General features: G+C 41.5%; 1 protein-coding gene across 2 annotated transcripts in view; it reads right to left on the bottom strand.

The window, feature by feature from the left end:
• GTF2E1 (general transcription factor IIE subunit 1) overlaps window positions 1-16,389 on the bottom strand; it is a 48,601-nt gene that overhangs the window by 8,174 nt on the left and 24,038 nt on the right. For both annotated transcript variants that reach the window (XM_002187360.7, XM_030266346.4), the window contains exon 3: window positions 1,516-1,717. In XM_002187360.7, coding sequence (XP_002187396.1) covers window positions 1,516-1,717 — 202 coding nt within the window. The remainder of the gene's footprint in view (window positions 1-1,515; window positions 1,718-16,389) is intronic.

The following is a 16,389-nucleotide window of genomic DNA, read 5'->3' as shown; positions in this document are numbered from 1 at the left end:
TTTCAGACACTCAAGACTCTATAAAAGCACAGAGGATAAATAACCCAGGGTTTGGCACTTAAAAAAAATCTCACAGCAGTGTTTTCATGGAATTAGCTGCTTTGAATTAATAAGAGTTAATAAATAATTAAATCACTGTATGTGCTGAAACAAGTTGTGTTCAAGTACACATTTAAAAAGCTGCCTATTTATTTTGTCATTTCTTGCACAGAGCAATTAATCATTTACAATGTTTTTTAAGTATTTAAGAGTCAAGTAAGTGGGTGCTGCTATTTAATCATGGGACTGCACCAGGCCTCTGCTGTGATAATTTCCTGTACACAAAAAGGGAAGACTGAAAAATTACTCTCTTTTTGGTAAGGTTATCCCAGTTCTACTACTTAAACTACTGAAAAAGGATTTTAAAGCAAAGTCTACTGATTCAGCTTGGGTATAAAGGCTTCAAAGAATTCCCCTTATCACCAAGACACGTTGAGTGACCATGGAAAAATCTTTTCTGCTCTTTATATTGCTTCTGTTTTTCTATCAGAATGATGAGGAAAAATAGCTACCTTCTTGGTGAGAAAAAGACTATGAATAGACAAAGAATTTTTATTATATTAATTAGAAGCTGTCTAGCATGAATATATGAGGAACATTCTTTCTCAAGGTTAGCCTGAGAGAAAAAAAGAGTATCTTGCTTGCTTTCCTATTAACTAAAGCCAAACACCCCAAGGCACTGTGGGAATGCTTCCCTTCATGGTACAGTTCTTTTCCCCCATGTGTATAATTAATTTTTTTTTAAATACAGAGAAGTGCATCACATTTCACCACAGCTGACAAAACTGACAGCTCCCCACATCTTTTTGCATTATTTAAACATCATCTGTTTTTGTAAAGCTAGGAATGTTCTGAAAGAAACATTCATATCATGGGTAAGAACACTTTAAGGAGCTTTTGATTCCAATATGGTCTTCTTCTGAAAAGAAGAGGTGTGTAACAAGTTGGACAAAATCAGAAGAAAAAAACCTGCTTATTACAAGTATTGTCTTCAAACTAGAATGCTGTAATATGAGGATTTGAAATACAAGGTGTGGATTGCAGATAGCTTAGTTTCAAAAGCTGGGTAGAAGCAAAAGGAACAGATGACAGATAAGTATTTGAGAGATAGAAGACAGCATAGGTGACACCTTCAGAGCTTTGTCAAGCAACTGCATTTTTTAACTATTGGGCCAAGGGCTTGGTGCGCATACCAGCTGCAGCATGGCAAGCAGCAGGCAATTCAAGCATCCCACCTCACTGAAAAATACATGCAGAGGGCTGACCAAAAGAACAGTTATTTGCCTTGTTTAGTAAAAAATGGTTACAGCCCTCTGTCACCTTGTAAACTACACATCCCTGGGACAATCTGTCAGTTGTTTGCATAGAGGGTGCTGTACAAGTAAGTCCTGCACAAGGTTTGGGAAAGCCCCGCAGAGCAGAGGAACACTCTACAAGGAAGCAGTTGCAGTGAGGAAAGACCAGGCGCGCTCCCACCTCTGCTTCAGGGCAGGAATCTCTGTGGGTTCTGGCTCCAGGATTTCATAAGCTAAGTTAACGTCTTCCGTCTCACGAAGCAGCGCGTAGATGGGCTCAATCTGCTCATTAAATCGCGCCACGAGTGTCCTTGCATCCTTTTTGGGCATTGCCGACTCATCTTCTTCCACTTCAGTCTCACAGAACGTACAGCGGAAAGTTCCTAAAACGAGAGAAGTTGCTCAGCGTTGGAAGGAAAGCAGCAGGCCCAGCTCCTCATGCAGCCTTCCCAACAGCAGTGCCCTGCTGTTCCCTTAGCTGGATGCTAAGGAGTTTTTGTGCCTCGAAAATCCCTTCCCACACACGGTGTACCTGGTTATTATTCAAGCAGACAACAAAGGAAGCATTTTGATACCAGCCAGGGATACCCAGCTGGGTACAGTTTCTTGCTCTGAAAAGCCCAGATGGGCTGCAACACCTCTACTGAGACATCCCCTAATCTCCCCCCTTCCTTGCTGCACATTTTAAATGTCAGCTATGACTGGGCTGTGATAAAAAGCTACACAGTATCCTCTAAGGAGTTCAAATATCTTCTGTTTCAGATGCCTGCGTCGCTATCTCCCAGGTCACACCAATAGGCTGATTTCACAATAAAACAGTGCAGTTTTACACTGCACCAACCAGACTGCAGTAACTGCTAATCTAACCATTGTCACTTTGCAGCTACTGCAAAAAAGAGATGGCTTCTCCTTCCGTTTCAGGGCCAAATCAGGCAAAAAAGTCATTACTGCAGAGCAGCCAATGCAAAAACTTATCCCACCCAACTCCCATACCAGCTTCTTAAAATTACGAATGTTAAGAAAAGAATCATGTGAATAGCAGTTAAAAATAAGTTTGTTTTGCAGACCTCATCAGGATCTATAAAAACAGGTCAGACTGAAATGGCTACATGGCAAAGCAGCTACAAAAAACCCACTGAACCCCTGCACAGCAGCTTTTGGGTTTCATCACTCCATCTGTGAGCAGGACCCTTGGGGTGGTACATGCACAGTGGGACCTTTCCATCTGGTCTGCGAGGAGGGAGCAGAACACTGTAAAGGCTTAATCTTGCAAGTGCTGGACTGGGAACATACCCCTGCCACCTCAGAACATGACATCCACAGTGATGCTCACAGGCTTCTTGATTTCTCTTGCCCCCGGGTGGTATTTTTTATTTATCCATTCTGTGACACCCATGCACATCTAGCCTCACCTCTCAATACCCCAATGAAGAAATGACAAGATCTTTTTACCAACAAGAAGCCTGAGGATAGGTCCTGCCACAGAAATTATAATCTTATGTATAAAAATCAGAATTAGAATCAGTATTGAAGTCTGCTATGTCACCAATGCTATGGACAAACGCAGCCAAAAGAACAGGGCTTGCCCAGGGCACTTGGGCATGATGTAATGAGACAGGCTGGCAAGCCAGGGCTTCTGGTATCTTGGTTTGCTGCTTACACAGATTTGCTAGTGTTGTCACTTCATTTTTCAGCAGACCTCCTTCCCTGCCTGTAATGCAGCGATAAAAACAGACCTAACTTCTTCAGCGACGGTTGTGAGGGCTAGACAATGCTCACACTCGTCTCAGCAAACACAAAAAGCACTGTTTATGACAGAAGGGAGATCTGTTGCCTCTCACCAGTCTGTAGAGATGCAGTTTTGTACCCTGGCACCATCTGAAGCAGCTTTTGCTCATTGTTACTTAGAAATTAATGCATGCTGTGTATGTGGCCTGTAATATGGACACATTTCCTGCAATAAAATCCTCTCTTTAGAAAGTTTGTCTTATTGACATGCAAAAGCCAGAGCAGCCAACAACAGCACTATGCAAAGCAAAAGACAAGTCTTCTCTCTTTTCCAAGCATGACACACTTTGCTTATTTTTTTTCCAGGCTGTAAAAACTGTCCCTATTGATTCAGAACCGTCCATTATATAAGCTGTCAGTCCAGCAAAAACTGAACCCAACATTTGGTCTCCTTATTCCACATCTGAGACTATCAGTGTGACATAAGTTGAATCAATTAAAAATAATTAGTACATTTCAATTCCCATAATGGACTACGGGAACAAATGCAGGTTAATGAAGAACACTCCCCTCTTTTTACACACCCCCCAAGTCCTGTTACATGTTCCTGAGACAGCTCAGACTTTTCACACTTCCATCTGTGAACCCCATGAGTATCTGCAAAAGATTAAGATCGTAGGGAGAATGGTTCCAATTCAGAGTACCAAAAAATCAGAAAGTAAATACAGCTCTAATGAAACAGAACTCCTAAAGCTATCATGGATTTGCTGCAACTTCCACCCCTCAGGGTTCTTAATAAGCAAAAAAAATTAACAGATGAATTATGTAAAAAATTTGGGAATGAGTGAAATGACAAGCTTCCTCCATTAATATGCTGGTTTTTTTCAAGGTGATGCAGCATTTCACAAGAGGCATATGTGATTAGAGAACTGGGAAGCTGCTTTGCCATGGCAGATGGCATTTACAAGTGGCAAACCTCTTTCATTAGCTTTTAAGAGGTCAGAAAATGTCACCAAAGCTTTTATGACATGGCACATCACATCAGCAGTGACACACGTTCCTTTCAGATATGAATTGCATGTGACAAACATGAAGTGGAGGCCATCCAAAGGCTGAAAACTGCAATGTTTCCACTCCAACTATGTATTTTTTCCTTCAGCCCTTACACAACAGAGTTTTTAAATTCCAAAATGCTGCATAAACCAGGACTAACAGATATCCTGGAACAAACAGACATGAGGCTTTTCTGCATCTTGGAAATGCTAACAGAGAGCACATACATCCCCTTCTTTGAACACATGCTCAGGCACTGAACAGACCTCTCTGGCTGCACACTAAAAACCAGCCATCTGAAAGAGATCTCATATGCTCCCAGACTCTGGAGGGCAGATATGCTGGTAATCTGGCTCCCCAAGGCTTACCAAGATTAAAGCAGCTGAAGCTCTGAAGTATGGGGCCAGAATATTTAGAGATAATTCCTAATGACTTGATTTCACTTGAGAGAAGGAAAAGGTCAACCACCCACATGCATTGAAGGCAGGATGTCCAAGTGTGCAAGCAGCATCTGCTACAGTTAACACATTTAACTGGCTATAGACTCCAGAGACTGAGCCCAGGCCCTGCTTACACCCCTGTCAAAGGATTCAAGCCTCACCTCAAGCCCAACAAGGGGTCTTCCACTCTGTCCTTTGGGATGCTGCCCAAGACTCTCACTACCCTCTTAGAAAACTATTTGATTTTCAACCTCAACTTATTCCCATTCATCTCAAACCTAATGACTGTTTTGCCAAGAACTGTACCTCATCTCACTGGGTTTCCACCTTGCTGTTAATCCTTCAGGTGTATTTATAAACTGCTGTCTTACTCATCCCTCAGTCTTCAATTTGTAAGGCCATATATTCTACTTTACCTTTTAAAACTGGCCACCCATTCTTTTGACCTTGCTAACAGTCTCACTGGCCCTTTGTCCAGTTTGCTCTCATCTTTCTGCTGTGAACACCGAAGTATAGACAAGTGTCCAGACGAGATCTCCCAAAAGCTCAAAGGCATTAGTGCTTCTCTGATAGCCACCGAGACCTTTTAAAAGGTCTCAGTGTAAGAGACCTTAAGGTCTCACACTGTAAGAGACCATCATGAAAGTGGTGCCTCAATTATCACAAGTCAGCAATGTTCCCAGATCTTTATTTTCCTCTGTATCTTTCCTTCTCTGTAGTTGTTAGTTGATGAACTCCTTGTTTACAGCAGACATTTGCATTAGATGGTAGGTGCATGACACTACTTCATAGTATAATCTTTCAGCTCCTTTATATTCCTCCAGCTTTCACCCTTATCCAATTCTTTTTTCTTGACTGCATCACAAAACATTAAGCTAATTTATTTTCAAAATCTCCCACAACCTTCTTTTAGAAGTAGCACTATTACCATTACATGGTGAGTGAGCTGAGGCACAGATGGCATAATTTCAGAAGTATTTGCTGATTTGAGCAGTACTTGATTTGAGATGCTTTTCTGAAACTTCCTTTTCAGAACAGAACGTGCAATATTCTTACCATTCTTCTTTCAGACTCCAGGATTGGGCATCTCCAATGAGTTAGATACACTAGCTAATGACAGCCTCTGAAAAGCTTAAAATGACTAGTTCAACACCACACAAACTCAGATGGCCTGGAAGACCAGATCATGTTCTTGTGGCTTCTAAAAGCCACTTTCCTCAAGTAATTCTCTCTTACACTGTATTTTTCCTTTTTCTGCAGCACGCCAGACAAAAAGTGCATTCTATAAGCATAACTCCTCTCTCTCATTGAGCAAAGCATGTTTTGGCAGAGGGAGGAATTACATCACAAGAAAAAAGTTACAGGATGCACAGGCAGCTTTAGTTCAGCACTCCTTAATCCCGAGCGCTTCACCTGATGTTAAAATGAAAGTATAAAGACCCTGAGGAAAGGACAGGATTTTCCTAGGTCCCTACCACCAGGAAGGCAGACAAATGGCTCCCACCATGGGACGCTGTGCCAGCAGCCATATGGTTCATCTGCAGACCTGGAGCCCTCAGTTCCGCGCAGGCCTCTGCCACTTGACTCGCCAAAAGCAAGATGACAACCGGCTCATGCTGCAGGGGAGAGGATGCTGTGCCAGCCTGCTTCCTCTGACTAAGGGAGCACGAGAAGGAAACACCTTGGGTGCTGCTCCAGCTTCTTGAAAGAGAGGTGCTTTGTGGGAATCTGCTATTCTACCTGCTAGCCCCATGCCTAAAGTTTCCTATCCAGCTCTTCCCATCTGCTTCCTATGCCAGTTCTGAGCTTTTCCTTCTCTGATAGTCCTATTCTCCTTGCTGTCCTGCTTTTTCAGCCTGGGCGTTACTTACTTCTCAGATTTCTCTGTTCATTCTTCTTTTCCTGGACTTCTTTTTCCAATTTCAGCCGCTCCTCATTCCTGTGCCTCTCTGCCCCACACTCTTAGATCAACTAATTCTGCCTCTTGATTTGAGCTCTGGTCACCAAACTAATTTCCTGTGTCAAGCCAGAGAGATGGAAGATCTTTTCACAGCACCACCTGTCATTCAGAACAATACTACATAAGCAAAAGAATATACATTTTTCTGGTTTCACCTTCCATTTTCTCATCAGCCCATTCTTCAATACAGCCAAACTGTTCTTAATTAAATTTTCCTAAGCAATTTAAACATAGACGCATAGAATGGGAAAAACTCAGCATACAGTTAAGTTTTTGACAAAGTTTTGAACAGAACAAAAATCACAGAACAATTCCTATGTCTGCCCTCCACCAACGAGCCAATCTCATGTAATGAAAATACTTAGCAACCTAAGTAACAGGCAGTGCTGTCAGTACAAATTATAATTAAGTTCCTTTCATTTAGCATTGATTTTTAAGATTTAGAGGATGGTTTACAGCAGCACCCAAAGGCATATCTCTGCTGAATCATTAAAGACACAAATAATAGGCCAAGTGGCTACAACAGACCTGGATCATCAGTTACCATAATATACATTAGGCTATAAGGACACTCAACCTACTAGAAGGGGCAACCTGAGGGGTTAAATGAAAGCAAAGAGAGTTTTAATGACCTTAATGGACTGATCTGGTAACACAGCTAATTGTTAAAACAGTTGATTGTTAACTGGATTAATCATAATGCAGATTAGACTGTGGCAGCTGTTGTCCTCTAGTGACTCCCTTAAACAGACTTCTCAGCCCTCATAGACTGTTCTCACCTTCTCAAGGAGAAAGCAATCCGGTGTGTCTGAGTGGGAAATGCACTCCTGCCACACAGAAAGATGAGTCTGCCATTAATTTCATCAGGCAGCTTTCTTTGGCCCCATCCCTCTTTTCTCCCTGTACTGGAAACCCATAGTCCCTAGTACATTCCTATTCACATGTGAGTTCCAAAAATGCAGCTGCTTTAGGTAAAAAACAAGATAAAAAACACCAGCAAAAGCTGTCTCCTGAACACCACAGCAATACACCATTCTCTCCTGCAAGTAATTCAGTGATTCTACACATGCAATAAAAGAGATAGTTACAGAGCACAGTGTGTTACATAAAATGTAATGCCACTTCTTGTCTTTCTGAGACAGGTTTCATGGTCCACTGGATCTTAAGCTCCTGGGGCCACTCCACAGCCCAGGGCTGATTGCAGTACTCTCTCTTGAAATGCCACACAGAAAGTTTCCCTTCTTATATTAGTCCTGTTTGGGATAGCCCAGAACAGACCCTGTTATCAGAACTCATGGTATGAAAACAAACACTGGGCCACATGTAGAAAATGTCAGCATTTTGGGAAGATTCGCTGACCCGTTTCTGTAATAAAACATCCAGTTTTGCCATTGAAATCCAAAATGCATCAGGCTTCACCCAATTTGCTTTATAATTTCGAACTACGAAGAAGATCTGGGATATCACAATTGAGATCAGTAGCCTTGGTCAGAGATGGTGACAGGGCAAATGCAGAACATGTGGGTGATACCTGAAAGCACAGAACTGCACAGTTCATGGGCCAGGGCTGCCCAGAGAAGGTCACTGCAGCGCAGCTTGGAGCCAAGCACACAGCACCCCTCAAACAGCACTGCACCCAAATCACCATGCTCACTGCATGAGGCCCAAGCAGATGCTAAATACAGATCCTGCCCGCAAAACTGACAGCTCTCCTAGTAACAAGCTCATCTCTTCTCTATCCCCCTACTCCTTTTCTGAAGACCTAATACCAGATACATACAATTACCATTATGGGCAGGAGGCACAGCAACAATCAATACTGTACACTGGTGGACACATCCTAGAAATTCTGTCAGATCCTAGACAGAAATTTACTAAAACATTTTTCTATCACAGTTCTGCCTCAGACGAGTGAGGAAGCATGTGGAGTGCACATTAGAAAATGTCAAGCATGGCACTTTAGCTAAAAATGGGGCTAGGAACAAATAATGTAAGTAATACTATTATCTGAAGATCTTAATCTCTTTATTAATTTTTCCACAATATCTGAATTATTTTAAAAATTGTGTAATCTACTTTTTACAAATGGGATCAAGACTCCACAATGAAGTAAAAAAAAGCCCTCCTTTTAAGTTTGTGCCCCAAATCTTGATCCAGTTTTTCTCAAGTCTGTACATATTCTAGCATAAATCCTACTGAGTCAACAGCTATGAGACTGATCCTTTCCATATCAGACCATACGGTTTTAAGATAGGTTTCTGTGACTTAGAGAACGAGTAATGACTGTTCACCTTCCAACAGCTTGTCTTCACTGAACTGCTGTTCAATATGAAATGGAGCTGTATAGTGGAGATAGGAGAGTAAAATCCAGGTTCCTGAAACAGCATTCAACTCCCTAGCCTACAGGTTTGGGAAGGAGTCATATATACTCCTACCCTCCAAATCAGCCTTTGAAAATGGGTGATTGAAAACAGCTTATTCTATAAATTTAGTAAGTAGAAACCCCAGTTTTCCACCATACAATTTAACACAATTTCATAATACATGCATACCAAGATACAGCTCTGACTTTTGAGATCTATTCTGAGCCTTAATAATGCTTTTTAAACATTTTAATATTGAACACGTTTAATATAGATTCAGAGTACTGAATTGCCCACCAGGTATTAAACAAAGAGTAAACATTTCATTTGGGATAAATGTCAATCAGTTTCCTTTCAAAACTTCTATTCTTGTAATATAGATGTAGCAGCCACCTCATTTAAGGGCACTCCTGCAGTAGCACTATTTCTGATTCAGATGAGGTAATTCTGCCAGAAACGTGTTCAGAAGATTTCAAAACTGCAACTCACTAACACATGAAAAATGATCAATTTGTTTAAAAAATAAAACCAAGATGGTAACTTAAAACAACAACAGCAACAAAAGAGATAAAGGCATACTCTTCAACACACAGCAGGAATAGCAAAAGATGAAAGAAACATCTTTTATAATTGCCATTAAACAGTGCCTCACTATAATCAGAAGAAAATTTCACTTAGCCATTGCATATGTTCATGTATTATTTATTCTTCCAGAGAGCAGTGTGTAAATGTATAAAAATTGAGGGACTGGCAGTCCTGGAAACAGAAGGTCCCTCTGTTAAGCTGCAGAGTGGATTTTACTCCGGCAGTTACATTATCCTAGGCATAATTTAGAAGAATGGTGGTGCTAGAATGTAGTTACAGATGGCTAAGAATAGCGTCCAGCGCTCATTCCGGACCCTCTCGGCACAAAATGAACCCTGCTGTAAACAATAGAAGGAGGAATTGCCAAGATAAGGCACCCTTGGCAACACCTTCAAGTACGTAGGGTCGGCGTTCTTCTGTGGAAATCTCAAGTATTTGAGGACAGGAAAACAGAAGGTTCCAGAGGCTTCTTCTAGAATGCCCTGTTTCAGGTAATGGCAAATGTTAAATACCTTCCCCATGCCTGAGATCCACCTGTTAAACCACACAAGCATTTCTATTTTCTGGGAGAGATCTTTTCTTCCATGTTCACTGCCTCTACCAAATCCCTTTAGTATCATACAACATGTTCCTGAGCAGAGAGATCCAGAACTCTGGCACATCTACTATGCTACTTATACTCCAAGAGGGCTTCAAATTCCACTGCTCAGAAATGGCAACAACTTAAATCCTTTACTTTCAAATTCTCCTCAGAGAATTCAGAATCAGAATTCATGCACAGCAAGAAAAATCTCCCACATCAGCACCCAGAGCCACCAACAGAGAACAATACAGATTAATTTTCAAAATGGCATTTTTTGCCTTATTATAATAAACTCCAGTTAAAAAGAAGGGCACCCAAGGGAACACACAGTGGATGCTGAGACTTTGCATTTCATACAAATCTGCTCCTGTACATACCAGAAATCTACTTAAGAACAAAGAACAAGAACAAAATCCTTAAACCATGGTCCCAAGGCAGTATTTGAAAGGCTAACAGGGTCAGTATCAGAAGCGTGCTTGGGATGGCAGCAGCTGGAAATAGGAAGAGAGGAATTAAAGGAGGAGCTCCAAGCCAGCATACTGTTTCCAGTCTAAGTTTCAACAGCATCACATAATGGAATGGGCCAATGCCAAGAGGACAAGCTGCTCTTAAGTCTACTTTTCACTTTTTGTTTCCAAGAGGTTTTGGAGGCCCTTAACAATAACAAAGCAGGTTTTTTTCCAATGTTGGTTACTTAAGAATAAAGATAGACTATTCTCAGAACAGACATCACACTACCCTCCTTCTTCAAGGTCTTGAAATAATTTATGGGCAATATTGACCAACTGTTTACTGGTGGAAGAGATCATGCTCCTAGCTTGCAGCTTTTGAAGGTGCCTCAGCACTGCAAAAATATACATCAGTATGCGATATGAATGAATGCTGCTTTTCAGCTGACTTTCTGCTGGTAATGTGAAGGATGATGCAAGGCAGCATTTTCTACTCAACTAACTAGGATTCTCAACAATACATAAGGTAACAGATCTCCTTAAGAAACTTCTGCACATACCCCTTGCCTGGAAGTGCCACCTTTTACCTGCTGCCTTATGTGGTATTTTTGTCAAATCTATCAATCCATTCTGTATTTCTCACATTTTAGCACATGAACCTGCCATCAAGGAAACAGAAATATCCATGAATTCTTTTTTGCTCCTTCAAACTTTTTTCTGGATAGTCAAGCCACCTGGTGTTCTCTTTTCTCCTTAATGTTATGCCTTTTAGAAACTCCTTTGTGCAGAAGTTCTTTGTTCTTTACTCTCAAAGGAAATACCTTTCCCCTGCTCCCAGTGAAAACTACATGCCACATGAAACCAAGTTCCAGTAGTGCTCCGTGAAGGGCCACCTCACCTGGCTGGGGAAGGATTACAGCCGAGCCAGCTCCCACCTGCAGGACCCCCTGCACATAATCTGGGCCTCAGGCCAGAGCTGGCAGAAGAGAGAGAGGTCCACAGAAGTGTGATGGAAAAACTTCCTCCAAAGACAGCACTTAGTGCTAAACCACCCTTCTTCCCTCTGTCCATGCAGAGCCATTAGAGTAATGGGAGCAGCCCTGAAAGCTTGGGCAGTGCTTCCCAGAGGCAACCAGGGAGGACTCCATTTTCACATTAAATGTAAGGGAGAATAAATGCAAAGAGACGTTCCTCAGGACTGAGCTGAGCTCCAACTGCAGGACGGTGCCAGAACTGCCATGGACAGAAATAAGTTGGCAGTTTCTAAGTGAAAAAACTGCACAAATGCCAGGAGGGAACCTGGAGCATAAAGGGAAACTGACACAAACTAGGACTACAAAAATGTTGAAAAAAGAAATTAGGAAGGAATCACAGGGCACTAGGTGAAACATGCAGGAGAAATTGCTGAGGCTGCTCAAGTGCTGGTCCATTATACTGGGCAGGATTTCTTGTGAAGCTTGGACTGAGGCTTGGGTACCTCTCTCCCACACTGCCTCAGGGAAAGAAAGAGTAGAGGAGATGCATTTTTTACCTTCTCGATCCTTTTCTTTTGACTCATGCAGCGGGAACCACGTGGGCCTACACAGGCGAGAGGGACTAAAACAACAGCATGGCCTGGTGAAACACTCACAGGTGCCACAGGCTTGTGTTAATAAACAGAATTTCTGCTAACAACACTTCAAAGACCAAATTCCCAGCACTCTCACTTCTACTATCTGCTTGGAAAGAAGGTGTTTTTTTTCAATTACTGTTCTTCTCAGAGGAGAAATATCTCTACAGCTAAGGGCAATTTTTGCCTTCTGTACTGCAGTCTCTCATCACGGGTTTCATGGTAAAACTGAGTAATGCTCACCCATGGAGCCAGGTGCCTCCGCACTGCAGGGTTTGTACAAAACCTCACCAGCATCCAAGCACTTGAAAAGATTTAAAGAGAAAGCCACCCCACGTGCACACAACTTCCTTTAAACCATCCTCTCACTCCAGCAACATGCATACCAAAAGCAGCAGTTTGCAAGGGCAATGAAATAAACAGGTTCCTGAGATTATTTCACTTAGTAAAAAAAAAAAAAAAACCAAAAAAAAACCAAAGGATATTTCAGGTACTACAGATGCCAAATAGTGAGAGCCTGACCTTCCTGCAGCAGCACACAGAAACAAAGCCAGTGAGACCAGTTTTCCAGTTCAGTCTGATTTATGCACATTAATAAATACCCGAGTAAAAAAAATTGTATTAATTCTCATCATTTTATACACCAAACAAGAGAAAATTACTTGCTAGTATCAGGAATACTTTAACAGAGTTCCTGATCTACAGATTACTGCTGTTGCAGATAACCTACCAGTGATGTGCCATCTCAGTCATGGAACTGTTAAAGACAGAGGCTGATGAAGCTCATAGTAATGCCAGACAAAGCAACAGAAAGTCTGACACCTGCAAATGTTGAGTACAGAGGTACTACCTCTCCTTATGCCATTCTATCTTATTTCTAATGTATCAAATTAGACCACCTGAAAACTAAAAGCTGAAGCAGTTGAATTCAGCCTTGCCTTGCCTTAACACTCCCTGTTCCATATAGACAGAGCCCTCAGATTATGGTATAACCTAAAACAGCACTACTTTCTCAATAGAAAGTATAAAAGGAGAACAGATTAAAAATGTGAAGAAATAGCAAATTTAACCCAAATTTTTGTATTTTTTACTGCATATTTGTGGAGACTATGCTATTTAAGATAGACTGTACAGACCTGACAGTCTTAGATAAAAAATACTTAGTATATCATCTTTCAAAACAAAGTATAAATTTTCCACAAATTACATCCCAGCAAAACATATCTGTGGACATCAGCTTGGGTGGAATTTGAAAGGAGATGCCATGACATAGCCTGGACAACAGAAGCTGAATACACAAAATAAGAAATTTGGTTTAACACATGTTAACAAAACAGACTGACAGGTTATCTAAGTGGACAAAGTGATCAAAAATTACCATTCTTTTTTATTACAAAACAATAATCAAGAATGTACTTCCTGTTTTATTTCTTCATGTGATCCACCACTGCTAATTCTTAAACCATTTCATTAACCCCTTTAGTGAAAAAGAAGGTAACAAGGATACTACCCTTCAGATTGCTAAAGCATCAGAACTGATACTGCGTTTCAGCTCAGAGGGTTGAGTCAGCTTTTGCCTTGTCTGTTTTGTGAGTGTAGAGATTTAACATTTGTGACGTGTTTTGAGCACAGCAAGTGTCAAGTCCTTTCCTCTGACACTGATCACAAATCCGAAACAGGTGCATTCATGGATAACATTTCACACTAGCAACAGAGATAGTGCTTGTAAGGGTCCTATAAACCTCTTAAATCTTTTTATTTCAGATTATCTACAACTCTAGTGAAATAATGCAAGAAGAAAGTGACCAAGTTTTCCCAGTTGCTTTTCAGAAGCAAAGCACACTGCAGATATATAAAAGTGTTAGTACATAAAAAAAAAAAAACAACCAAATCCTAAAAACATTCCTGTTTTGCTTATTCGAGTCTTTTCTCCATCAGAAACTTTTTGTATCTTCAAAACAAGTGCTTTTCCAACAATTTATTTTACAGAGCTATTTCTCTGTTCTTTCTTCTCTTTTTCAGGGAAAGCAGTGGCTTCACTGATCATGTGCCACAACAGCTTCTGATTAATTCTGATCGACAACCAGCAGTTAGCTGGCACATCATCATCATCACCCTAGGATGAACAATAATCTGCCTCACCATCTGCTCCCAAATTTATTTTTAACCAGGCCCTGCTCCCTCCAGTGCAGAGAGCATGGCAGGAAGGGCAGCCTTCCCCTGGAAGTGCTGTGCTGGGAGGTGGTGTCAGGGGCCAATAGGGGACCATCCTGTCACACACCCCTGAGCGCCACAGTGGATGGGAAACAGATGGATAAATGAAGCACCCCAGGAAGGAAAAAGGGCTTCTGCATCAGTAGGGCTGGCAACTGCCTGTTCTCCTCCAGCAGACAGGGAACACCTGCTGGGTTTTCAGTTCCATGGGCAAGTTAGATAAGGTTAAATGAACAGGCCAAGGTGGTAGGAGAACTAGGGGTAAGTGATGAATGTGGACCAGTTACTGATGGGAACATGCATGCCTACTTTTTCCGAGGTCCACCCAAAATTTCAACATAAGAGCTTTTTTGAACACTTCAGTTCACCTCTGAAAATTAAAACTGTGCAGCATTCACAGACACTGGCCCAAGTGAGCTGTGCTGCTGTGCCAGTTAGTGTGACACCTCTGGTGTAGCACAGACTAGATTCAATAATTTCCTTTGAGAAGGAGCACCAAGATGCTACATCTCATGGAGAAGGAAGCTGGGGGGCGGAAGAAAGACAAGCACAGGCTTGATGAAGGCACAGGTGAGTGAGAAGGTTCATTTTGTAATTGCATGGCCCTGCTTGCCACCTTCAGGTACAGAAGCATAGTCCAAAGGTGCCAATTACAGGGTCACTCTGGGTGTGCCACTGCTCATAAGTGCTGCTGTCATCAGGAAACTGCCCAGAGACAACACTGTAAGTGGACACTGATATGTTGTAATAGAGAAAAGAAGGAAATCAGCCGGAACCTAAAGCTTTGCACAGCTGGTAAAACAAGTTACACATCTCCGATACACCATCAGCAAGCTCTGATGATGATTCCCTCAGAGAAAATGGAATTGTTGAAAGCAGGCACTGGGACATGAAGAACTATCAAAATCTCAGAAGGACAAACATGAAGAGTAAAAAGACCAGATCTGAGAAAGAATGGAAACATAGACAGACCTTAGCATGTCTCCAGTTCAGCCTCTTGCATAAATGAGGGCAATCAGATCTGACTGCCCACAACTCTATCTACTGATGTCTTGAAACCTCCCAAGGGTGGAGACTGCACAACATCTCTGGGAAGTCTTGCTCAAGGTGAAAAGGTCATATATGAGTTCACACCCTCTTGTCCTCCAGCCTGGCGTGACTGAATATCCTGGCTTTGTCTTCCTGGAGATCACATAATTACAAACACTAAAGAACAGGTATTAGGTGCGATGCAAACTGATGCTGGACTGTCCTCACCAGGGAGAAAGGCTACAGGTGAACTGACAATTAAGGAGGATGTACAACTGAAAAATATTCTCAATATTCTCAGTAAGTAGGCATTAATAATTTGGTATCAGGTGGGAATGAAACAAGGCCCTGATCACAGTTAGAATTTTCTAGTGAGTGTCAGGCAACTAAATTTTGTGAATTTAGCTCACAAGTTAAAGAATAGGACTTATCAGTGCTTTAGGAGACAAGACTGCCATTCTAAATGGAGAAATGCTTGGAATGAATATAAAGAAATTCAGTAGAGGTTGGTAGAAAATATAGGACTTGAGTTAGGGAAAAAACCAGAAAGAAGAGAAAAAAGAAAGAAAAAACGAAGGGGGGTGAACCAGAAGGAGAAGGGGGTAATTGTTTTGGCAGCACACTGCAAAGAACCTCAGGTTTATAAGAGGACAAAGCCAGGAACCAAACTTGTTGTGCTGCAAGGAAAGTAAGAGAAAATCTGGCTGCTATGTATATTAATAACTATGTCGTGCATGACTATGACTGTTACTCTCCACAGTATGCTACCCTGCTTTATTCTCCCCTATGAATATCTCCTCCTGATAAACCAGGTGCAGCTTCAGATTCAATACTTGAAGATAGGGACCAACTGTAAAAATTCCGAATAAACAAAATTACACAACTTAACACGTTTCATTAGGAAAAAATTGGAAAGACAGACCTGTTTAGTTTTAAGAAGGTGGTGGTAGAGAACATCAAATTTTAGGTATTGCAGTAATGAAAACAGTGACAAACTCTTCTTTCATTTCACACATACATAAAAAGATTACTCACAGCTTTA

The sequence above is a fragment of the Taeniopygia guttata genome, chromosome 1 (assembly GCF_048771995.1).
Source record: "Taeniopygia guttata chromosome 1, bTaeGut7.mat, whole genome shotgun sequence".
NCBI lineage: Eukaryota > Metazoa > Chordata > Aves > Passeriformes > Estrildidae > Taeniopygia > Taeniopygia guttata.
This window is presented reverse-complemented; position numbering and strand designations above follow the sequence as displayed.